Source organism: Podarcis filfolensis, assembly GCF_964270895.1.
Source record: "Podarcis filfolensis genome assembly, chromosome: 3".
Classification (NCBI taxonomy): domain Eukaryota; kingdom Metazoa; phylum Chordata; class Lepidosauria; order Squamata; family Lacertidae; genus Podarcis; species Podarcis filfolensis.
The window spans coordinates 109,850,147-109,874,243 of NC_139606.1; the positions used below are offsets into that span (position 1 = coordinate 109,850,147).

General features: G+C 42.6%; 2 protein-coding genes across 8 annotated transcripts in view; one reads left to right on the forward strand and one right to left on the reverse strand.

Moving 5' to 3' along the window:
• Nucleotides 1-24,097, reverse strand: part of ASB3 (ankyrin repeat and SOCS box containing 3) — a 51,324-nt gene that overhangs the window by 23,898 nt on the left and 3,329 nt on the right. For 4 of the 5 annotated variants that reach the window (XM_083605259.1, XM_083605260.1, XM_083605263.1 and 1 more), the window contains 2 exons: nucleotides 7,323-7,530; nucleotides 4,681-4,839 (listed from right to left, as the gene is read on the reverse strand). In XM_083605259.1, the coding sequence (XP_083461385.1) occupies nucleotides 4,681-4,839; nucleotides 7,323-7,518 (355 nt within the window). In that variant the 5' untranslated portion in view covers nucleotides 7,519-7,530. Of the gene's footprint in view, nucleotides 1-4,680; nucleotides 4,840-7,322; nucleotides 7,531-10,008; nucleotides 10,126-24,097 lie in introns of those variants that run through there. The other variant, XM_083605262.1, reaches the window with a different exon arrangement.
• CHAC2 (ChaC glutathione specific gamma-glutamylcyclotransferase 2) lies at nucleotides 10,218-24,078 on the forward strand. Of its 3 annotated transcripts, XR_014545861.1 has the most exons (4): nucleotides 10,240-10,595; nucleotides 17,198-17,233; nucleotides 21,373-22,183; nucleotides 22,302-24,078. XR_014545861.1 is itself a non-coding variant. In XM_083605610.1 (3 exons), the coding sequence occupies exons 1-3, from the start codon at nucleotides 10,368-10,370 to the stop codon at nucleotides 21,760-21,762; spliced, it is 654 nt and encodes a 217-aa protein (XP_083461736.1). In that variant the 5' UTR covers nucleotides 10,221-10,367; the 3' UTR covers nucleotides 21,763-24,078. The 3 variants fall into 3 exon arrangements, 2 of the variants coding, with proteins under 2 accessions (XP_083461737.1, XP_083461736.1); XM_083605610.1 differs by having other exon boundaries at nucleotides 10,221-10,595; nucleotides 21,373-24,078; XM_083605611.1 differs by lacking the exon at nucleotides 17,198-17,233 and having other exon boundaries at nucleotides 10,218-10,595; nucleotides 21,373-24,078.

Below are 24,097 nucleotides of genomic sequence, written 5' to 3' on the forward strand. Positions count from 1 at the left end.
TTGAATTGGAATGCAAGAAGGGGAAGTGTGGGGAAGTCTGGGAAATATGGTAATGAAAATATGGAACTGTAAATTTTATGTGTTTTTAAATTTTTCCTTTTTTATTTTTTTGTATTTTTTTGTTTGTTTTTTTTTGTTTTTTTTCCTATTGAATTTGAAAATCCTAATAAATATCTCATTAAAAAAAAAAAAGAAATATCAAGTAAAGGTATCGGAAGAGGAGATCAGTGTAAATGAAAACATTAGACTTATGGTTTTCTTACATGTGATTTTATTTTGGAGTTGTCTGTTTATTCTGGACTTGTTTGTTGTAAAGAATGTCTAATATGTGAATAAAATAATAAAGGATGATTTTTTTAAAAAAGGAAGGGGGGGCGAAACTTCCAGAAGTGTCCCTTGGCAGGAACGGCAAACTCTGAGCTTTTGTTTTAAAATAAGTCAGACTCTAGTAAGCATAACCTTGCCATGGGTGGTTGTCTCTCTAAGTTTGTGTTCTGCCAAATCTTCCCCATGCCGCCATTTTGTGTTTTGGCCTGTCTCTTCCACAGCAGCCATTTTGTGACCGGCGCCCCAGCACTCCCTCAAACTTCTGCCACAGACTCACACAACTACCCCTCTGGAAATAAAACATGATACGGCACGCAGATTGAAGGCACTGCATATTTTCTTGTAACCCTGAACGAATTTTTTAATCACTAATGCACAGACTTGTTAAAGACAGGTACTTCAACGGAACAGCCTCTGTGGAGGTATTTATTTGAAACAAAGGAAGGAAGGAAACTCAGAACACACCACCTTTCTAAGCTTTTGCTTCTCTGATTCTTGAAATCTCACAGAACTGCCAAGCAGATTTCTTCTCCCTATTAAGCCAAGAATTTGCCTTGACTGTTCTCAACCTCCTCAGCGGACTTGACTCTTTTCATTGATCTATTAACTCTGCCAGCTTACAACCCAAAATCCCCACACATCAGGAGGTTAGAGAGTCAGAAATTCTTTGAAAACAGAATAGCAGCTGAGACATGAAAACAAAACAAAATCAAACAACAAAGCCAGGAATAGCAAAGAGACGTGAGACAGGATTTGCAGTGGCGCTCAAAAAGGAGTTTCTCCTAGGTCAACCGAAAGCCTGTGGCTTTTGACTTGGTTTTTCACCAGAGCAGCAAATTTGAAAAAGAGGTTTCTCTTTCCAACAGACATCTGTTGAGCCTTTTGAGAATATGCATACAAACCATTTTTCCGAAATGGTCTTTTCTTTTTCTTGGCCATACTTTATAGCCAAATAACACCATCACATTTTTTTTTAAAAACCGAGCATTAGTAAAGATTGATCTGGGGAGGGAGGTGTTTCTTTGTTTTCTGTAATCTTAAGACAGAAAATGAAAAAGTGCATTTTGGTTTCTTTCGGTCTTTGATTCGGTTAACTGTATTTCGACATCAGTTAGCGATTGAAAATAAAAAGTTCTTATGAGAGTTCATCAACGCTTTAGTGCAATTTTCACCTAATATACACATTTTTCTATGCAATTTTCCCTCACATGCACATTTTTTGCAAACCAACAGATGAAATTTTTGTATGTTATTTTCACTAATGTGTGCGTTTTCATGCACACTGTACCACAGTATATTCATTTCCATACACCTTACTCAGCCAGAAACCTGAATTGCAAAATTCGGAGTTGTATAACTGCCACCAAGTGAATCTCTTTCTTCTATTGCCACCTCCACTAAACAGCCCTTTAATCTTTTGGACTTCAACTGACCCAACTACTGAGCTATGACCCCTCTCCAGAATAATAACATAGGTGGCACTTTCTTGGTGAGCACTCAACAAAGGGACTTCCTGATTCAGGAACTAGGGACATTATACTTTGAAGCTGAGATACAACAAGCTGTTGTGAAGATAGGAAAAACTTTCACTACCAACACTTCTTCCAGTGATCCAGAAGACTATGAGGAAGGTCTAAGGCAGTGATGGCCAAACTTGGCCCTCCAGTTGTTTTGGGACTACAACTCCCATCATCCCTAGCTAACAGGACCAGTGGTCAGGGATGACACGAACTGTAGTCCCAAAACAGCTGAAGGGCCAAGTTTGGCCATCACTGGTCTAAGGCTGCTAGCCATAATGACTATGTCCCAACTCTGTTGTCAACTTTCTGGGAATCACAAGCGGATAGAGAGCTGTTGTGGCCAGGTACTGCTCACAGGCTTCTTGTTGTTATCTGGTTTTCCACTGTTAGAACAGCAAGTTGGACTACACAGACCACTGGCCTGATCCAACAGCCTCTTCTGTTTGTACCAGAGCCAGATGCAAAATGGTGGCTCAGGAATTTGTTGCCTACCACAACCCCTGTCTTATGCACTGGGAAGTTGTTGTTGTTGTTGTTGTTGTTGTTGTTTAGTCGTTTAGTCGTGTCCGACTCTTCGTGACCCCATGGACCAGAGCACGCCCGGCACTCCTGTCTTCCACTGCCTCCCGCAGTTTAGTCAAACTCATGCTGGTAGCTTCGAGAGCACTATCCAACCATCTCATCCTCCGTCATCTCCTTCTCCTTGTGCCCTCCATCTTTCCCAACTTCAGGGTCTTTTCCAGGGAGTCTTCTCTTCTCATGAGGTGGCCAAAGTATTGGAGTCTCAGCTTCTGGATCTGTCCTTCCAGTGAGCACTCAGGGCTGATTTCCTTCAGAATGGATAGGTTTGATCTTCTTGCAGTCCATGGGACTCTCAAGAGTCTCCTCCAGCACCATAATTCAAAAGCATCAATTCTTCAGCGATCAGCCTTCTTTATGGTCCAGCTCTTCCATACATCACTACTGGGAAAGGAACATCACTACTGGAGGAGGAACCAGCAAGCTACTCCAGTATCCCTGCCAAGAAAACTCCATGGACAAAGACAACAGGCACTGGGAAGACCTGCTTATAAAACACTATCTGAATTAGGACAGTCGCGATTCCAATAGCCAAACTCAGGCGGGAGAAAAAGCCTTTAAGTTGCTACTACAACCGGGAGCCAGTTACACTTATTGATCTACTACAAGTTACCCAGAAATCCATCAGCAGATTCAAATCTATCATCAGTCTAGCCCTATCAGGTTGTAGAGGTTTTGGCTAGCTTGGGTAGCAGGCCCAAAATTTGTGGTAGCCGCTGATCCTGACTCTCCCTCAACTTGGAAGACGAGTGAGTCTCATGCCCAAAGGGCTGTGCGTGGCCAGAAACCTTCTTGCTTCAGTAATAATAATAAAATTTTATTTATATCCCACCCTCCCCAGGCAAAGCCGGGCTCAGAGCACAGTACAGTAGCACCTCGGCTTACGTTACCCTCGGGTAACGTAAACTTTGGGTTGCAAAAGTGGCAACCCCGGAGGTGTTTCACCACGTGCGCATGCGCAAAAGCGGTCCCTCCCGTTGCAGAAACCTCGAGATCCTACCAGAGCTCCGGAACGGATCCCATCCATAACCGGAGGTACCACTCTCTAAAGCCTGGCATGAGGTCAGAAATGAGACCCCACATATTTTTCTCCCTTTGCATTTCCCACAAATGTATGCACTGAGCTAAGAAAGCGCAACTGCATTTGTCAACCTTTGCCGCTCCTAGCACTAATGCTTAAAACATTTTCTTCCTATTTAGAATCATTTCTTCAGCAACATGTAAAGAAGAAAATATTACTGAAGAAACAGACATGTGAAGATACTCCAGTTTACACAGCAGACCCAATGGAGAGCATTGTCAACAAACCACATAAAAAGGGGAATATTTTAGAATAAAAAAATATTCCTGGGAATACTCCAAAGAGCAGAAAATGTTAAACAGATGCGTTCCAGCCGCAAAGAAAAAAGGCTGTAGATGCCAGAACACCTTGTCTCAACATGCTGTTTTCATAAATATGGTTCAGAAAAATGTTACAGTCTGCAAACACAGCTGAACGAGACACTAAAAGGTAAAGGGTAAAGGACCCCTGGATGGTTAAGTCTGGTGAACGGTTGCGGCACTCATCTCACTTTCAGGCCGAGGAAGCCGGCGTTTGTCCGCAGACAGCTTTCCGGGTCATGTGGCCAGCATGACTAAACCACTTCTGGCACAACGGGAACCTGAGCACATGGAAACGCCATTTACCTTCCCGCCGCAGTCGTACCTATTTATCTACTTGCACTGGTGTGCTTTCAAACTGCTAAGCTGGCACAGAGCACAGACTCCAGGAGCAGGGAACCTTGAGGCCCTCCCAATGTTGAACTCCAGCCCATCAGCCTCAGGCAGACTGACTATGGTCAAGGGTGCACCTGCTTCTGTGAAACATTCTTAGCCACTGAACTCTCAGTCTTCCCAGTGGATTACTCCCCAGTTCTAGCCAACCACTCCTACCAGTCATTTGTATCCCAAAATTGTTGCAGTCCATCCCCACCAGTGGTCATATCCCCCAGTTGCAGGATCCCTGAATACAGATTGGGGAAAAGGTCGGAGTTTATAGTCCCTCTCCCTACTTCCAGCCCAAGACCCAAACAACAACTCACCCCCTAGGAGAATATACCTCCATACAAGCTGTTTCAAAACACTGCAGCATTTTGCCATTCCTTGAGTAACACTGACACCTGCCGGTTCTCCACAAATACTGTCTAATCTTAGGTTAAGTAAATTATTTCAATTATTTTGGGGCCAGGGTGTTTTCAGAATGGGGTGTGCTCACCTAAGAATAATGGTGTGCTTGCATCATTAGTAAGCTCATTGGGATCAGCTCCAGATTCCAGAAGAATAGCAACGCACTCCAAACTTCCTCGACTTGCAGAAAGATGCAGTGGGCAAGTGCCCTCAAATGTCTTCGATCTTATGTAGCTATCAGAGGGTGCTGGAGACGATATAATAAAGTAAAAACAGCATTGCAAAATAGCATTAGAAAACAGGAAATCCTTCATTTTGGAGTGGAAGCAGTAGGAGAAGATAAGCTTACACTGACCCTGATGGGCTGGATGTAAAGAAGTGAGGAGCTAGGACAACTGATGACCTTCTCAGCTTCACAAGGCAGGTGATCTACCCCTGAGCCACAGCCTTTTCCCAAAGATCTCCTCTGATTGGTTCTGTCAGGGTTTTGTATATGCGGAGCTCTTTTTGTTTTGTTTATTAACAGTTGCTTTTCATTACGATTATGATGTTGGGATTGCAATTAATAATAATAATAATAATAATTTATTATTTATACCCCGCCCATCTGGCTGGGTCCCCCCAGCCACTCTGGGCGGCTTCCAACAAAACACTAAAATACAATAACCTATTAAACATTAAAAGCTTCCCTAAACAGGGCTGCCTTTAGATGTCTTCTAAATGTTTGGTAGTTATTTTTCTCTTTGACATCTGGTGGGAGGGCGTTCCACAGGGAGGGCGCCACTACCGAGAAGGCCCTCTGCCTGGTTCCCTGTAACTTGGCTTCTCGCAGCAATGGAACCGCCAGAAGGCCCTCGGCGCTGAACCTCAGTGTCCGGGCAGAACGATGGAGGTGGAGACGCTCCTTCAGGTATACTGGACCGAGGCCGTTTAGGGCTTTAAAGGTCAGCACCAACACTTTGAATTGTGCTCGGAAACGTACTGGGAGCCAGTGTAGGTCTTTCAAGACTGGTGTTATATGGTCTCGGCGGCTGCTCCCAGTCACCAGTCTCGCTGCCGCATTCTGGATTAATTGTAGTTTCTGGGTCACCTTCAAAGGTAGCCCCACATAGAGCGCATTGCAGTAGTCCAAGCAAGAGATAGCCAGAGCATGCACTACTCTGGCGAGACAGCCTGCGTACCAGATGGAGCTGATAAACAGCTGCCCTGGACACAGAATTGACCTGCGCCTCCATGGACAGCTGTGAGTCCAAAATGACTCCCAGGCTGCGCATCTGGTCCTTCAGGGGCACAGTTACCCCATTCAGGAACAGGGAGTCTTCCACACCTGCCCGCCTCCTGTCCCCCAAAAACAGTACTACTGTCTTGTCAGGATTCAACCCTAATCTGTTAGCCGCCACATTGCAAACCCCTAACTAGCTCTAACTTTTAAAAGGGTTTTAACAAATTATTACTTTCCTTGGTTCTATTGTGCAAGTTTAAGATGACCGCTAGTTGCGGTTTGTACTTTATGCCGCCTTTTGGGTGAATTTACATAGAAAAGCAGCTCATGCATCAAACAAACAACTAAACCCAATGCAATGTTGGGCATTCCACAAGGCCTCCGTATGCTGAACCCGCCACAAAGCTATTACGGCAAGAGTTGTTCATAAAGAAAAGCGGACTGATCACGTGACTGATCACATAGGAGTTTGACTTGGAAAACCACAGCAGAGGTGAGATTTTAAACCAGGGACTCATGAATTACCAGTTTCCTACACAGCAATTCTCACCGAGTAAATCCTACTGAATCCAACAGGGTTTACTCCCAGGTTAAGTGAGATTAGGCTTGAAGCATTAGCTATCATGCTACACCAGCTATCGATTGCTACTCGACATGAATACTGCAAGGCAAAAGGTCCACTGCCAATTTGCCTTTGTTTATTGCTAGTTGGGGAAGCTCCGGGGTAGAGCTTGTAGGCAGAAGTTCCTGTGTTCCTAAATCTGGGCAGGGCTGATAAAAAGCTCCTGTCTGAGACCAAGAAAAGCTGCTGCCATTAACTCTAGACAATGCTCCACTAGATGCACCAACAATCCAGCTCTGTTTAAGGCCGCTTCCTATGTTCCCTCCCGAATTAAGAATGCATAGCCCATAATTTGTGTAGCATTTACTAGTAGGAGATGCCAGATACATTGTAGATTCTGAATTTGTGGACTCCAGTACAGTGGACCCTCCGGATACGAACTTACCGTATTTTTTGCTCTATAAGACTCACTTTTTCCCTCCTAAAAAGTAAGGGGAAATGTGGGTGCGTCTTATGGAACGAATGCAGGCTGCGCAGCTATCACAGAAGCCAGAACAGCAAGAGGGTTTGCTGCTTTCACTGCGCAGCGATCCCTCATGCTGTTCTGGCTTCTGAGATTCAGAATATTTTTTTCTTGTTTTCCTCCTCCAAAAACTAGGTGCGTCTTGTGGTCTGGTGCATCTTATAGAACAAAAAATATAGCAATTCGTCCCAGGGGTCCATACTTACCCCGTAAAGTCTGTATCCAGAGGCACCACTTCTGCGCACATGCGCAGCGCGATAGAGCATGTGCGCACAGCAAAACCTGGAAGTATACACTTCTGGGTTTGCCGTGTTCGCAACCCACAATTACGTTACCCGAAGGTAACATAACCCGAGGTACCACTGTACTGGAGAACAGTGGATCCTAAGGCACTGTTTTTGTATGAGATCCTGTTTTCTTTACCTGCACGAATTAAGAGCTTCAGACATTCACTTGCGTTGTGAAATGCTGCTTCATGGATTGCCATCCAGCCCCTGTTATCGGGGACATCAACACTATACCCCTGCTTGATAAGCTTCTTCAGTTGCTTGGCATTGCCTTCTCTCGCTGCAAGCCCAACCGCAGAGCACCTGTCGGAGTAGGCTTCCGTGAAATCCATTTAAACAAAATCCTAGCAAAAAAAAAAAGAGAGAGAAAATGAAAACACACGTTGACAAAGTGAGCGCAGATCAGGATGTCGACAATACGTTATCTCAGCAAAAAATTACACTTTCTGAAGCAGAAATCTCAAACTTATCTCGTTTATAAACTAATCTGAGCAAAGTGTTTTGAAGCCTGTGTGATAAAGATATCGCTTTGGATCTCATTGACATTTGAAGTCTTGCTTCAAAATGCATTGATGGCTGAGAACTGGCACGGACAAACCAGGCCCCAGATGAAAAAGGCGAGTGAAATTCTACAGTTATGCTTGACTGACACAAGTTTCAAATGTCTCACAAATTAACATTTTTGTAGGCTTAACAGAAGTTGGAATAGCGTGTAGGACGATGGTGGCCCAGCTACTTCTGTATCTACACAGGGATAGGCTAAAATGTGCCATCTATGCTCTGGTAACCTCCAGGATAGATTACCACAATGCATTATAAATGGGGCTGCTTTTTGGACAGTTCAGAAAGTGCAGCTGCTGCAGAATTCAGCAGCCAGGCTGCTCACCAGGGCAAGACAATCTGAGCACCTGAGACAATCTGGCTACCTTTTAGTTTCAGGGCTCAATTCAAAGTGCTGGTTTCACCTATAAAACCTTACATGGCTGAGGGAACCTTACATACCTCAAGGAACACCTCTCCCCTGAAATTCTCATCTGAAACCCTCCCAGAGGATGGCAACACAAGAAAGAGCCTTTTCAGTGGTGGAATCCCCATTTGTGGACTGCTCAACCCAAGGAGGTTATCTGACATCATCTTTGTCTAGTTTTAGGTGCCAGGCAAAACCTTCCATTTTTATCCAAGTTTTTAGCCGTTACTTTCAAGGGTTTTTAAATATTTGTGTTGTTCAGCTCCGTGGACCTACCCACAGGTAAAACTAGGAGTCTTGTGGACCTCAAAGACTAATAAATCTATTATGGCCTGAAGTTTTGAAATTTGCAAGATAGTATAGTCTCTTAAGGGTGCCACAAGTCTCATTTTATTGGTTTTGTTGTAAGAAACTAACAGGGCTACTACTCCGGAAATTCTTACTTATAGGTAGGCATGCACAATAACTGCACTGCCACCTCTACTGAGGGCAAAACAACACATTACATTAAGCATGCATAAAATGCCACTTTTATCTTGCAATTAAAGCAGCCAATCCGCAACTGTTGTCAGAGACCATTAACAATAAAATTGTAAATAGCAACCTCTCTCCCCCTTCTGAACATATTAACAACATGTGTGATTGAGATATATATATATATATATATATATATATATATATATATATATTGCCCTGACATGCATCACTTTACACTTGTTTACACTGAATTTTACATTTCCCTGTTGGTGAATGGCTAGAACCACTGCAATATGGTCCTGACTGTGAACTTCCCATAGGCATCTCATTGGCCACAGGTGAGAACAAAGATGTTGGACTAGATGGGCCTGTTAGCTTGATACAGCAGGGCTCCTCTTATAGGCAAAAAGAGGCACTGGCTGCTTCATCTCTGCTTGCTCACTCGCCCTCATACTGCGGGCAGTGCGATGGGGTGAGTCGGATTGGGGAATGCACTTGGTAGTCATAATTTGTTATGGGCCCTGCTGCGAAACACATTGCAGTACTCTTCCCCCATTTAGTTTGATTCTATCCCAATATCCAGTCTTGTATCATCATTGTGAGCAGAAACTCAATGAAGTATGCTGTGCATATATAGGTAAACGTAAAGGGACCCCTGACCATTAGGTCCAGTCGTGGCCGACTCTGGGGTTGCGGTGCTCATCTCGCTTTATTGGCCGAGGAAGCCGGCGTACAGCTTCTGGGTCATGTGGCCAGCATGACTAAGCCGCTTCTGGCGAACCAGAGCAGCCCACGGAAACGCCATTTACCTTCCCGCAAGAGCGGTACCTATTTATCTACTTGCATTTTTGACGTGCTTTCGAACTGCTAGGTTGGCAGGAGCAGGGACCGAGCAACGGGAGCTCACCCCGTCACGGGGATTCGAACTGCCAACCTTCTGATTGGCAAGTCCTAGGCTCTGTGGTTTAACCCACAGTGCCACCTGTGTCCCTGCTGCGCATATATATATATATATATATATATATATATATATATATATATACACACATACACATATATATGAAATTAATAGATGCACCTTTGTATGTACTATGAATTGACATGATGAAGTTATGTTAGAATACTGCAATTTAAATGTTCTGTGTCTTGGTTTGGTTGGCCCCCTAGAGCCCGTGGGTATAGCCGCGGCTGGGAACACTGGTAGCTGCCTTATACCGAGACCAGCGGCCCATATAACTCAGCATGGCTCGCACTGACAGGCAGCGGCGCTTTCCCAGCCCTATTCGGACATGCATCCACCTGCGTGCAAAGCGGATGCCTTTCCACCGCGCTTGCAAGAGGAGGACAGGGGGAAAGGGCGGAGAGCGTTGCAATTTACCGTATGGGTCACCTCTCCTTAAAAGCAACCGCTGCTGACCAGCTGCGTTTCTCTTCAAAGGAAGGAAGGGGGGGAGCAACGGCCTTATGAAGCCCAGCCCTCCCGCATCGCCTCCCCCCCAGCACAGAAAAGGATGCTGGGAGCTGTAGTTCAGGCTGGCCAACCCTGCGTTGCCTTTGACCCGCAGGCTCAGCCGCCTCTAGCGGCGACAGCCCGAAGGAGAGGCACGTGGCTCGATCGGGGAGCCGGCGCTGGAGCCGCGGAGGCTGGGGGCTCTCTTTGGGCTCGGTCGCTCGGCCGAGCAAGCTGCACTACAAGCCCCAGGGTGCCTTGCTGAGCGATCGCTGGCCGGGGAGAGCATGCAGAGCTCCGGCAGCCCCCAGCAGGGCCGCCCCCTGCCTCCCGATCCCCGGGAGAGCGAAGAAGGAGAGGAGAGCGGCGGCGCGAGAAGCATGTGGGTGTTTGGCTACGGCTCCCTCATCTGGAAGGTGGATTTCCCTTACGAGGACAAGATGGTCGGGTACATCACGGGCTACAGCAGGAGGTTCTGGCAAGGCAGCACGGATCACCGCGGAGTGCCGGGCAAGGTGAGCGGCAAGAGGCTGGGAGAGGATGGGGAAGAGGCAAGCAGGCAGGACTCGGGGGTACCTCGCGGTTCTCCTTCCGTGGGAAGGGCGCACTGGAGTTAGGCGGAGTTGCAGAGGACTGAATTGCGCCGCCGACAACCCATCGCAGAGGTGCTGGGCAGCTAGCCCCGCTGCCATTTGCCCGGTCACCGCAGGTACGCAAGCGCCAAGACGGCTGTCTCACAATAAGAGTGTCTCCCTGTTTTCCCCGCGCGCAGAGAAGTCCCCAGAAACCAGACGCGCTTTCACACTTACATCCCAGCGCTTATTACCGCTCGGGTTTACTCTTGTCAACGCACAACCGTGCGGGTTTTGTAACCGTTCACTTTCCTGCAAACATTTTCCACGCAAACACACACGCACGCTTTTCACTCTCCATGCCACGCAAAAGCCGGTTGGCAAATCAGTGCAACCACCGATGCAAAATGCTCGCATTTTCCTGATTGTGCTGAAAGGGGTGGAATTGAGCCTGGCACGGTTCATTTGCGAAGCCGGTACGAGAGGACAGTAGATGAACATTAGAGAGAACATTTGAGGATGTTGGCACAGTTCCCAAGACGGTTCTTCCTTGTGTACCTTTGCTTAATTGCTTTACATTGGGTCACCTCTTACATAAGCTATACACCCTCAGCCGGTTATGCTAGGCACCAAACAGGGCGGGTTACTATTAAACTTTCTTAAAAGACCAGGGTGGGTGTTGAAACAGACAGACACATACACACTTTATAGTTAAGCAACTTTTGCAAACCTTTTAATGAGAAGACTCTGGCACTGTTCAAGCCTAAGGTTTGTCCCCTATTTTGGGGAGCACAAAGGATGGGGGGCTTCCCATCTTCAGTCATGTGTCACTGCATTATGTCAGCATCTACTGCACCTACTTTTTCTTGAATATTTGCCAAGAAAAAGTGGAGGTTTAATCTGGGTATATCTGTTAGGGTAAACAAACAGAAGTCCTAGTTTGTTTGTTTTTCAAAGAACGCTATAGATTCAAAGCCCAATCCTGTGCATGTTTTCTCAGAAGTAAGTCATGCTGAATCCAATGGGGTATTTCCTGAGATATTTCAGATATAAGGGAGAGAGGTTATGTTGGGAAATATTTAGGTCAACTTCCTTTTCTCAGGCATAAATAGGTAAGGTTGATGTATGTGTTTGGAAGAATCGCAGAGCACTGTAGTTAGGGGGAAATGCTCTCCCTCATCAAAAACTCCCCACAATTGGAAACCTAGCACATTAGGGAAGGTTCTAGCCTAGTCCCATCCCTAAAATACTCATTCTTTCTGTGCAGAGATGTTTTGATGTGGAAAAGCAAGCTGCCATGCATGCTCCACCACTGGCTTCCCAAAGTGGCATGCTAACAGAAAAATACGATGCAATTCTTCTGAACGTGTAACTCGGTACTTAACACCAAGAATCTTGGAAATAGCTATGTTGAATCCCATGTGGAATTGCAAGCTACTCCCTGGCTAAACTCCGCCCCCCCCCCCATATTTTATTACAAGTGACATAAGCAGGTATATGGGTTTATGATGCTAGAGTTTGTTGAGGCCCAACACAACAATTCTGTAGTTCTTGCCCCTAAAACTTCCCTTAAAGCACACCCTGTACTCTCATTTTCCCATTCTTCTGTCAAGGCTAATGTTGCTGTTGTCAAAAATTCAGATGGGGGTGGGTGGTTCTCAAACTATTTTATTTCTTTACATGGGGAGCTTGCTGTGATGAAGACAGAGATCTTCCGTCCTCTTTTATTTTGTATTACCTGTCCAAATAGCTAAACTTAGTTACTAACATACCAGATAATGTCGCTAATGCAGTTATCAGTGCAGCTTCTCGTACAGTATTATATTCCTTATTTTCCATTCAGTATGCATATAATCCTGCCTATAATGTTGAACCCACTGCAAATCAATTTCATGAATGACTTCAACTTCAAGTATTGAGTGTTAAGAGGAAAATAATTTCTGTATACTCTATCCACACCATTCCCTACCTTTATAAGCTACTATCATGTCTCTCTCTCCACCCCTACATTTTTTTTCTTAATCCCCTCACTCTTTTTTAGAGATCCTTTTCAGAGTTTGCTTGGGATTTCACCATCCAGGAAAAATTGGTAGTGTACACAAACTTGTCTACTTTACTCTAGATCACTGTTCAGAGATCTCCTTCTCTCTAGCGAACATTGGCCCAATAACAGTGTCTTCTTCTTTTTTAATACTAAAGTGCATTTAGAATCATAGCCATAATTATATTTGTAGCATTATCTTCAGCTTCATGTCACAATTGATAAGATTAAGGCTGTTAGCTACTAGAAAAATATCTAAGCAACTCACATCCATTATAGCTAGTGTTTGTATGAGTTTCAGTATGCCATTAGCAGTATAAAGAACATAAATATTTCATCCATCCATCATAAGTTTGTGCATCCCAAATTTCTGAGGAAACTGTTCCATTTCATGGAAAGTGCATTTTTAAAGCTACCTCAATGGAAATAATAGATTTTAAAGTACTTTGAAGTACTTTGAAACCCGATGTGCTTCTCACTATACAAGGGCTATAGAGCTTATATAATTCTAAATAGCATTTGTTGAGCTAAGGAAACAATGGGATCCAGAAACGTCCAGAAATCTAAGAGAATGGCATTGACAGGGTTGGGCTATGTTATTTACAGCTGCATATGCGGCAAATTATTCAGTCATCAGAAGTACTTAGCTGACTGTCAACATACATGAAGCAACACTTAGAAATAATTGGCATTATTTTGTGAATGAGAATATGCCATATTGTTGTTTATTACAGCTTGTGCCTTTCAGAACCCCTTACTTTACATTTACCAAATTCACATCTCTAACCTGTAGTCCATAAGATAGACTTCTGGGAATCATTTTAAGGTGCATCATAATATTTTGTGAAAACACAGTCATAAATCTACAGAAAAATGCTAAATTGATATAATGTATGTTGCATTTTTTCTTTTGTTCTGCATGAACAAGAAGTTTGCAACAAAGATTAAGATTGACAATCTGACTCAAACTGCAAGACAGACAACAGCTTGTTTTTTAAAAAGAAAAAACAGGTACAACATGCAATTCTATTGTACAAAACATTATTAATGACTACTCTGGGTAAAACTGTTTCTTTAAACAGCCAATTGGATTAAACTGAGCCAAGTGTCGATTAGTATTTGATGTACAGAAAATATATATAAATGACTGTTCTTTAGAAGAGCAGGGAGACAGAAACTACATACAAATTATAGTGTACCTCATTCTTATTTCCATTTTGTTGACAACAGCCTTAGGTCACATAGCGAGTTCATAACTGAGGTTAGACATCAGCTCAATATAAATATTTAAGGCCGATTCTAAGGACTGGTTCAGATATAAGATCTGGTGCTAAATTCCTTTGCTAAATACCTGGGGAGGGTACCCAGTTCTCAGGAACATACTGTACATGCTAATACCACCAGTGATTACTTTAATGAACCTGTTCTCAAACAACATGTCTGCACAAAGCTTTAATATTACCTAGGAATCAGGGTGTCCCCAACTAAGAGGAAAAATGTTTCTGGTGATAAAGACAAAATTTAAAAGTATGTGGTTTACTCTTTTATAGACCATGCTCAGAACTGTGTGTAAGCTATGCTTAAAAATTAAAATTCTGCACCCAGGCACTTTTAGTTTTGCTCCCAGAAAAAAATCGCAGTTTTATTTTGTGTACAGTTCTGCAATGTCTGCCATTTTAGATCAATCATTATGGTTCTTGATTGTCACAGACAAGGCACTGACACACACATGCACACACATTCTGTCTCACTTGTAGGATTTCAGCAGGTATTACCCAATCACTTCCAATCATATTTCCATCATAAAGGCTAGAATTTTACTTTTTAAAAATACAGGAAGCTGGGTTCTGAGCCCTTTACATTCTGGAACTTTTCTAGATTTAATAATATCCAACAGCAAGTAATTGACTGCTCAAAAATGCATTGTGCCTAGTAGTTTTTAAAGGTTAAAACAAAAATCTGTTGCACTCCAACACTGCTTTAAACAAGCATGATACAACCTAAAAATGGGAGAATAAAAAATGATCTATGGCAATGCCAAAACTTTCAGGAGAGAAAATGTTAGCACAAGACTTATTTTATTTTTGGACTTGGGTTGCTGTCCTATTTTGTTTCCATAAAAATAAAAAAACACCTTCTGAAATGGGTAATAAAAGAATACTTTTTCATATCAAAAAGGAAAAAAAAGCTTCTTGCTTCCCCCTCCACAGAAAAACACAGAAAAATAATCAGTTACACTAAACCAATTTCTCTACCACATATGAATTCCACAAAATCTGTATTTAAGAGTGCAATGCACTTGCCTCCTAAAAGGTAATGCACTGAATAAAGCAGTAAAAATAATTCAGGGGGGGGGCGCAGGTTGCAATATATCTACCATATCAGATCAAAGGTCCATCTAGTTCAGTATTCTGTTTTCTCCAGTGACCAATTCTATCTTGGCTTATTTTTTCCCTAATGGCAACAGAACTCCAGCAGCTGCACAATAATCAGAAGTCAGAAATTGTTGTGCTGAATATCTCACATATAGTTCAAAAGATTCCTTAAGTACATGTGAAACATAGGTGAGCATTGCAGTTAAAAAAATCTTAATTCCAATTTGTTAACTGCCGGTTGGGTTTAACACTGCTTAGTCCCACTGAAGCCAGCAAAATTAAATAGAAATAAATCCAAATAATTAACTTCTAAGCAGTTTGTAGATTTGGCTCTAGGCACATTGGTATTTCTTCCACTCATGCCCATTTTTGCATTCTAATAGGCACTTTCAGTTGCTGTGAAGAGGACTGAAAGAGTATTAAAAGATAGGAGGTCTAGAGTAAGGCTGCTGCTCTGCTTTCAATCATTGCCCGCTTACAGAGAAGGGACGGGTGAACAGGCAGAAGTACAGCAGGTCCAGGGGACTCCCTGGGTTAGCAGCAGACCCTAGTTATGTGCCCAACCGTGTTATCCCATGGTGCTGCCCTTTCAAACACCATAGGGCACAATTCCTTCAGGTGCATCTATGCCCTCCTGCTCACTACCATTATGTTCCAGCCAAGCTGCAATATGGGCTCTGCAGCAAACAGATGGTCATAGGTCAGCTAGCTGGCTGCTACCCACCTCAACTGTTCCCTGTTTGCAACAAGGGTCAGGGCATGTGTGCCAACATTTTAAGCCGTGGCAGCTAGCCTGCCGCTCTCCAGACAACTGTTGGGCAACAACTCCCATCATCCCTGACAATGGGCCATGGCGGCTGGAGCTGATGGGAACTGGAATGCAACAACATCTGGAGGACTTTTAGTCACTTTTGGTTTAAGTACCGTATTTTTCGCTCCATAAGGCACACCGGACCATAAGACGCACCTAGTTTTTAGAGGGGGAAATCAAGAAAAAAAATCTTGGCTGCCTTGGCTTTCTCTTTAGCCGTGCACAACCTCTCCGGCCGGGAGAGGCTGCCTGCGGCTATGGCGATATCCCCACCTCCCACAAAAGCCCACAGGAGCCGCACACCCTTTAAGGAGCGCGCGACTCCTGCGGGCTTTTCTACGAGGAGGGAGAAGGGACTGACTGCCCGCGTCAGTCCCTTCTCCCTCCTGGGGGAAAAGCCCGCAAGAGCCGCGCGGAGCTTGTGTGTGGCTCTTGGGGGCTTTTCCTGCCTGCCTCCCCCCTGCATTCGCTCCTTAAGACACATACACATTTCCCCTTACTTTTTAGGAGGGGGAAGTGCGTCTTATGGAGCGAAAAATACGGTAATACGCAGTTTGGCTCTAGTCTAGGGTTATCTTCTCCTTTTCCTTTCTCTCCTCTTGTATTCAAATGCACCACTGGGAGAAGGTAGGCCTGCTCATTCTAATCCAGAATAAGGACACGCCCCAGTTTGGATATAGTTACCCATATTGTATGTGTCACATTTTAGCTCTCCCTTCTTCCAATGTTCTCAGTGTGGTTTACATATTTCCCACCCCCTTATATCCTCATAACAAGTATGTGTGATAGGTTAAACACGAGAGTAAGTGAACTAGTCCAAGACCACTTCTGACTCAGGATTGAACCCAGTTCTCCCCAGCCCTAATCAGACACTGTAACAACCAAACCATACTAGCTCTGTTATCCTTGGTTAGAACGGTAAAAAGTAAGTCCAATCCGTAGTTGGGGTGAGGAGGGAGCATGCAATCCTGTAGTCCATTCCAGGTTTTTACTCCCCAATTAACTTTTGAGTTGCACCGCATCTGCACTAGCTTCAAGACACAGCTTTTTGGTCAGTGTTATGTAAATCATTAGAGAAACCAGTAGTAAGTGTTCAGCCTTTAACTGGGCCATGCAGTTGTCAGGCTCATAGTGTGTCTGCCCTAAGCACAGATTTTATACAGTACCACGCAACATCAGAAATAAAGGTCACACTCTTCCAAATAGATTGTATTGGTTTGATAGTCTTGTGGTCCTCTTTTTAAATATATATATTTCCATTTTTTGCTACTGATTTAATAATAAAAACTTTTTACTGTGATATTTCTTTTAATTTTAGCCTGGAAGAGTTGTGACACTTATTGAAGATCCTGAGGTATAGTAGATTCTGTTTTTATATACCATTTAGTACATACATTCTTCTGGAAAAACTCAGAAGCATATTTTGATAATACTGTACAGCTGTATTTCTTTAATTTTGAAATACAGAAAAAGTAACCTGGGCTGCAATCCTATGCACTTACCTGGGAGCAAGCCCTACAGGACACAGTGGGACTTAGTTCTGAGTAAACATGCATATAATTTTATAGTTAATAAAGCTTACAATTTTTATCCAAAGAAACTCAAGAACTATTTATTTAAGCCCAACCCATTTCTTCAGATATATGTTGCTTCCCGACAGTATGCAAGACTGTTTAACCAGGGGTAGTCAACCTTTTGGAGCCCATGGGCATATTTGGAAAAATTATAATGGGCAGCATACCCAGGCACACAACATTCTTTGCCTGCCCCTGCCTTCTCCACCATCAGTTAGGCCCAAAATAAAGTGTAATTTGCTTGGGAAATGCAGCTGGAGAGGGCTAGCCCCTCCCCAGCTACAAGCTCCATAAAGATCATCCTGTCTTGAGTTGTAATTATGCTTCAAGTAAGTTTTCCATTGGCTACAGAAGACTTCTTTGAAGCTTAATTGCAATGCAGAGCAGGATGATGAGGGGGCCTGGGAAGGCCTTGGCGAGCTGTGTGGCAACCACACAGTTTAACTCATTTCCCAGAGGAAGCTAATTCATCTGTCCCTGAAGAGGAGTCTCTTGATTCACACAGGTTGGCCTCTAATAAATCAATTCCTGTGCACTTTTGAAGACTCCTGTTTTCTGTACTTGAGCTTCCATGTAGGCCACACAGGGGGGACTTCCTCTCCTCTGAAGGCAGCATGGCAACATAGGCTACTAGCCTCTTAGGAGGCTAACAAAAAAAAATGCAGGCTAGTGACTTTTGTGGCTGCAGTAAACCTAACAGTTTGACACTGCACCAAAAGAAATTAAGACCTTCCCTTCTCTCAGTGATTTGTGTAGCCACAAGATACTATATTGCAGCCAATTACCCTCTTTCATCATGGTTGGGGCATTATCTCAGCAAGCTGCTGTTAAATTTGTGATTGCCCTCGGAGGGAGGGAGGGGTGTTTAAAATCTTCCATGCTCACTGATGAACTTCAAAAAATGCTTCCTTGACCCAAACCTGGCCACGGCTATACAGAAAGGGAAAGAAGGCTTTGGCCTCATCCATCAGCCAAATGAACAAAAGCCACAAACAGTTGTTTGACACCAGCAAGGGAAAGACAGCCCGGCCCACACTAGACACCATTGCACATATATAGCGTAACTGTCCTGGCTTGGAAGAAGCGATCTCCTCTTCTACAAATAATAAAAATGTGGAAAACGAACAAGAATAAAAATGGCCAGTTCACCCTTTCTTTTTCTTGTAATGTGTAGCTCTACCTGTAGATTTCAGAGGGGACTGGGTAGAAGATATGGCAAGATACACTCGCAATATTCAGAGACCACTTTTTTCTCTTGCCTAACCTGCTGGTTATCCAAGGCAGATTCAACACCCCCTCTAAAATGAAAGATACACTTTTGATCCATAATTCCAACACACACTTTAGTAGTCAGATATACTCTTCATTTTAAACTCTTTCTCCATTCCTAGCATAGCTATCAACTTTTATGCAATAACTTTGATATCCATACCTCCTGTGAATTTGCATGGTGCTTTAAAGGTATTTTTCGATCACTGCCAATGGCAGAATGCTTTTATTTTTATTACATCTGTTAAAATCTGCTTGGAATACAATGTGAAGAGATGAACAGAAAGGTTCCTTCCCTGTGACTTGCTGAATTAGGTGCAGTGTAGTAGCTATGACTGTAATTCTCTGCACCATGATAAGCCCTGATGAACACTGTACTACTTATTCCAAGAAAACATGCCTAAGATAGGACAAAAAACAAGGGCCATGAAGTTTCTATTTCAAATTAGTGGTGAGCTTAAATCCCTCTTTCAGTCTATTTTCTGCCCATCTTTCCTCTTGCAATATGAAGGTGAAGGGGTGAGCCATTTTACCAGACTATTGCAATGGTTACTGAGATAATGGCTGCATTCACATGTCATACTAAACCATGGTTTGGACACTGTATGAACCACAGCAAGCTGTGGGTTTGCATGCTTCCATCCTGTGCAGCTAACAGCAAGAATTGGGAAGTTCTTGCTTCCAATTAACTACAACTCCCTATGCGATTTAAACCAAGAAATGTGGCTGTTGCTAGTCATGGTTAATTTAAACAAACCAGCTTCAGAAACCAGATTCAGAAGTTTGTTTGTTTGAAATTAATCATAGCTTAGCTTTGTAAAATAATATGCCTTTATTATCTTAATCAAGTAGGTCTCACCACAACACTCACAGTTTGTATCAACCAGTTTGCCATACAACCATGGTTAATAATAATAATAATAATAATTTATTATTTATACCCCACCCATCTGGCTGGGTTTCCCCAGCCACTCTTAAGGTTAAGGCAAAGTAAAAGCTTTACTCATCCTCCTGGCCACCAGGTAGGAACACATAAGCCTGGTGTTTGCTGCCACTTGTGCATGCCATGTTAAATCATGGTTTAGTATGTCAAAGGTGTAAAATTCAAAACAGCAGTATTATTATTCTTAATATTTCAGCATATTCATCAATAATAATCATCCTTTTATAATGTGGATGGTGTTGCATAACCAGCCATTGTTGCTCTGCCCTGGACTTTACCCACTTTCACTGTAGGCAGTGACACCATTCATTTCTAAATGTTAAGAGCAGATTTGAGTGCAACACAGCTTAGAAACTGAAACATGGAACTTTCCATTTGATCGGAAAAAAACTGCTTGAATCTCAGAAAGTTTCCCTCTAATGCTAACACTGAATTGAGATCAATGTAATAGCTGCTATAGACTTAAACCATTTTTTGTAGTTGACAAGGCCAGCAAAATACAGCATAGTGTCAGCCATTGTGAATTTTCTGTACCTTTCTGGTATGTTTTTTCACACTGCTGTGCAGTTGGGACCCCATTATGCTAACAGACAGATTCCTCTATAAGCAAAGAATAGTTCAGCTTGTGTGTGTTTTCTCCCTCTACTGTATTTGTCCTGGTAAAACAAACTAATTCAGATCAATGCAGATAACAACTTTTATATCTATAGTCTGTAAACAATCTTCAATTATTAGTGTACCACTAAAAGTGCAGTGAAAATAAGAATAAAACTTCTAACTAGCAATTTTCTTATTTCATTTTAAATATCACTACACTAGCACAATCATGCCTGTTTCAACAGTACAGTACTTACAGGGTTACATGTTAGCTTAAGCAGGGTGAAAAAGCAAGACAAGTCTGGAAAAAAACAAGAAAGGGGGATTTCCTAATATTTAACAGAGTTACTAACCACACACCAGATAAACATAACATTGACTAAGTCACTTTGAAACACAGGTCTCTTTTTAGGCCAGGACTAGATAGTACATGGCAATAACTCAGTGTGGTGTAGTGGTGGATTATGGCTGCAGATACCAGGTGCAAGTTCCCTCCCAGCCATGAAACTCACTTGGGGACATTGACCCAGTTGCTGTCTCTCAGCCTAATCTACCGCACAGGGTTGTTGTTAGGATAGAATGCAGAGGGAGAGAGCTATGCACACCACCTTGAACTCCTTGGAGGAAAGGTATAATATAAACATAATAATAAATAAATCTTTGCCAGGTAATACCTTCCTTCTGGTAGCTTTTCCCCCCAGCCAGACTTGATATAAGCCTGTGTGGGAGGAAAAACAGGATGAAGAGAGGTGTAGGCTCTCCATTTTCCCCTACAAACATGTCACCAGGATTACCCAGGAAATACGGATTTTGGAACATGTAGTTGTAACTTTTACACACAGATTTCCTGGACATTTCATGAAGGAGACATTGCATGTATGCACTCTGGATATAAACTCATCTGAAAAACTTTCAAGCAGGGATGTGACCCTCCAGATATTGTTGTTGCACTCTAACTCCCATCAGCCCCAAGAAGGATGCCAGGGGACAATGGGAGTTGTAGTCAGACAACATGCAGAGGGCCAGATTCCCCATCCCTGATTTAAATTGCTTCCTTTTGCACCATTAAAGTGAAGTATGTTTTACCTTCCCGGTTGTGTTCTTCAACAGGGCTGTGTATGGGGTGTTGCATACAAACTGCCACCAGGACAAGAAGGCGAAGTAAAAGCATATCTCGATTTCCGAGAGAAAGGTGGCTACAGGACTACAACTGTCATTTTCTATCCGAAAGATCCCTCAGTGGAACCATTTGATGTGCTGTTATATATCGGAACGTGCGAAAACCCTAACTACCTTGGACCAGCACCTCTAGAAGAAATTGCCAAACAGATTTTTAATGCAGTTGGTCCCAGTGGAAGAAACACAGAATACCTGTTTGAACTCTGCAACTCCCTCAGGGATCTCGTGCCAGAAGATGTAGATGAACATCTTTTTACTTTAGAGAAACTAGTAAAGAAACTCTTAGAACAGGAAGAAAGCAAAAATGTCAATTCCATATAATAATCACCTTGTGGTTTCAAACAGTCTCTTCATCATCAGGAGAACCGTTTCACTGATGACAGTAGTATGATTTCAAGATGCTCCATGTGGACTTTGAATATATTAATTTTCATGTTTCATTCAGGGCGCTACTGTCATTGATCAGTAGAAAATTATGTTTAAAGCTATGTCTTCAGGAGTTTAAGGGAGGAGGAGCTTTGAATTTTGGTAAAATTTTAAAGAATGCATTTCTCTCAGTTTCTCAGATATGAAGAAATAATTTATGCCCCATTTAAGTTTGAGGGAAATTTTTATTGATTTCAAGTTATTTAGATTTTTCTTCCTTTTTAAAAAATATAGTTTGGGACTAGATCCTGCACTCAGACAGACTATGGATGCAATCCTATACATATGCGCTCAGGAGCAAGTCTCCTTAAACCAGGCATGGCCAAACTTGGCCCTCCAGATGTTTGGGGACTACAACTCCCATCATCCCTAGCTAACAGGACCAATGGTCAGGGATGATGGGAATTGTAGTCCGAAAACATCTGGAGGGCCAGGTTTGGCCATGCCTGCCTTAAACAAAGTTAGACCTGCTTTTGGGGGTAAACTTACATAGGATTGAGCTGTATGTGTTACATTAGACCTCAACTACACTTATTTAAGAGCAATCCCAGTGGGACCAGTCTATAGTGGTTTGTGGATCATAGCACTGACATGAAAATCCTATGTACACTTACTTGGGAATACGTCCCATGGAAGTTCAACTGATTTCAAAGTAAACTTCATAGGATTGGACTGTAAGCAGCAGTTATTCCTATGCAATGACTAGGATATTTTAAAAACAACTTACTACAGGATATTTTTCATTTCGTTCATGAGTTAGCAGTTAGTTTATATATAAACTACCTGCCGTTTGATAAAATGAGCAAATATTTGCATGTGAAGGAAACTGCACTTTCCTTTTAGAATGTAGGAAGCCCTATAGAAGCAATGTGTAACTCAAAACATATTGGTGCCTTATATTTTCAACACAAAAGCTTTTTAAAAACAAGTTAGGTATATGACTTAAATTTACAATAGCAAGAATGTTCAGAAACTCCCATACTTAATCACTAGGCATAGTATTTTCACAACTATCCTATGGCTAAGTGCACACACAACAGTGTGCAAGAACCCCCCGGTCTATCTTGGGTCCTGTCACTTGTCAGCTTAATCACAGATTTGTATTACATATTTATCAACACTAAATTATCATTAACACTAACTATACCTTCTCCAAACCAGGATTTGCAGTCCCCAATTAATATGGGAACCTTAGGCAACTATTGGTGCAGATTTAATGCTGAACTATGGTAAAAGCAAACAGGTGGAAGAAGTGCAGAACCTCACAGCTCACTCCCAATCTATTATCCATAGGTAAGAGATCAGCACTGTTATGTCTGCACTAGACCAAAGACTTCAAAGGGAACACTGCAGAATAAACTCTTTGAAGATTGCAGGTTACTAGTAAACCGACTTTCAGCAGGAACTTACTCTCAAGTCAGTGGCAAGGATTTAAAGATCTGTTCTTTGCAGCCTGTGGTGCTTTGTACTTACATTTCTTAATAAGCACCCCACCCACCCCTACGGTGCATGAGAAAACACTTCTGAAACTGGGTGAAGTTTCAAAAGTATTTTTAACATGTCATGGGGGATTGGTTTCAGAGCCAAAGTCAAAATTCCCACTGGGTAAGCACAGGTAGACTGTTGGGGTTGCCTAAAGTACCTCTTTGCATACAGACTATTATGTTTGGGATTGAGATCCAACTTGCATAGCAGGTTAATCTCAGCCATCATTTAGGCACTTCTGAAATTTCTACTCCATTTGCCATCCTTTGTCTGCACAACCTCCACCCAAATGGATGGGCGCTGTGTTAACTTTTCTAAGGGATAAATGATGGCCTCATTATTGCAATAGATTCGCAAAGGAGTTTCCGTCCCAACTGTGAATTTCCTTGCTTCTCATAGTTTAAGTTATTTTCTTTAAGCCTTCAACAGAAGCATATTTTTGTATTTTAATATATATATAGATATATATATAGATATAAAGGTTCTCTTCCAAGTGTCAAGTGCTATTCCATTTTCTCATAACAAAATGTGATTCTGTATTTCTTTCCATTGTTCATACTGAAGCCTGTATGACTTTGCATCAGTAACAGAACAATTATTTATGTTTTGTGTCCATAAACCATCTCTCTTCCTTTTTATTAGTTGCTTGTAAAATGTTCCATTGCATTCCTTTGTGTGTGAGAGAGAGAAAGAATGTAACACCTGTTCAATAGACTGAGAAAAATATTTTTGTTGGGGAGTTGTT

What these genes read in the sequence shown, in the direction of transcription:
- CHAC2 (XM_083605610.1), top strand. Translation starts at nt 10,368, where the DNA reads ATGCAGAGCTCCGGCAGCCCCCAGCAGGGCCGCCCCCTGCCTCCCGAT. An exon ending in ACCGCGGAGTGCCGGGCAAG is followed by an intron (nt 10,596 to 17,197) that starts GTGAGCGGCAAG and finishes TTTTAATTTTAG; the next exon opens with CCTGGAAGAGTTGTGACACT. An exon ending in CACTTATTGAAGATCCTGAG is followed by an intron (nt 17,234 to 21,372) that starts GTATAGTAGATT and finishes GTTCTTCAACAG; the next exon opens with GGCTGTGTATGGGGTGTTGC.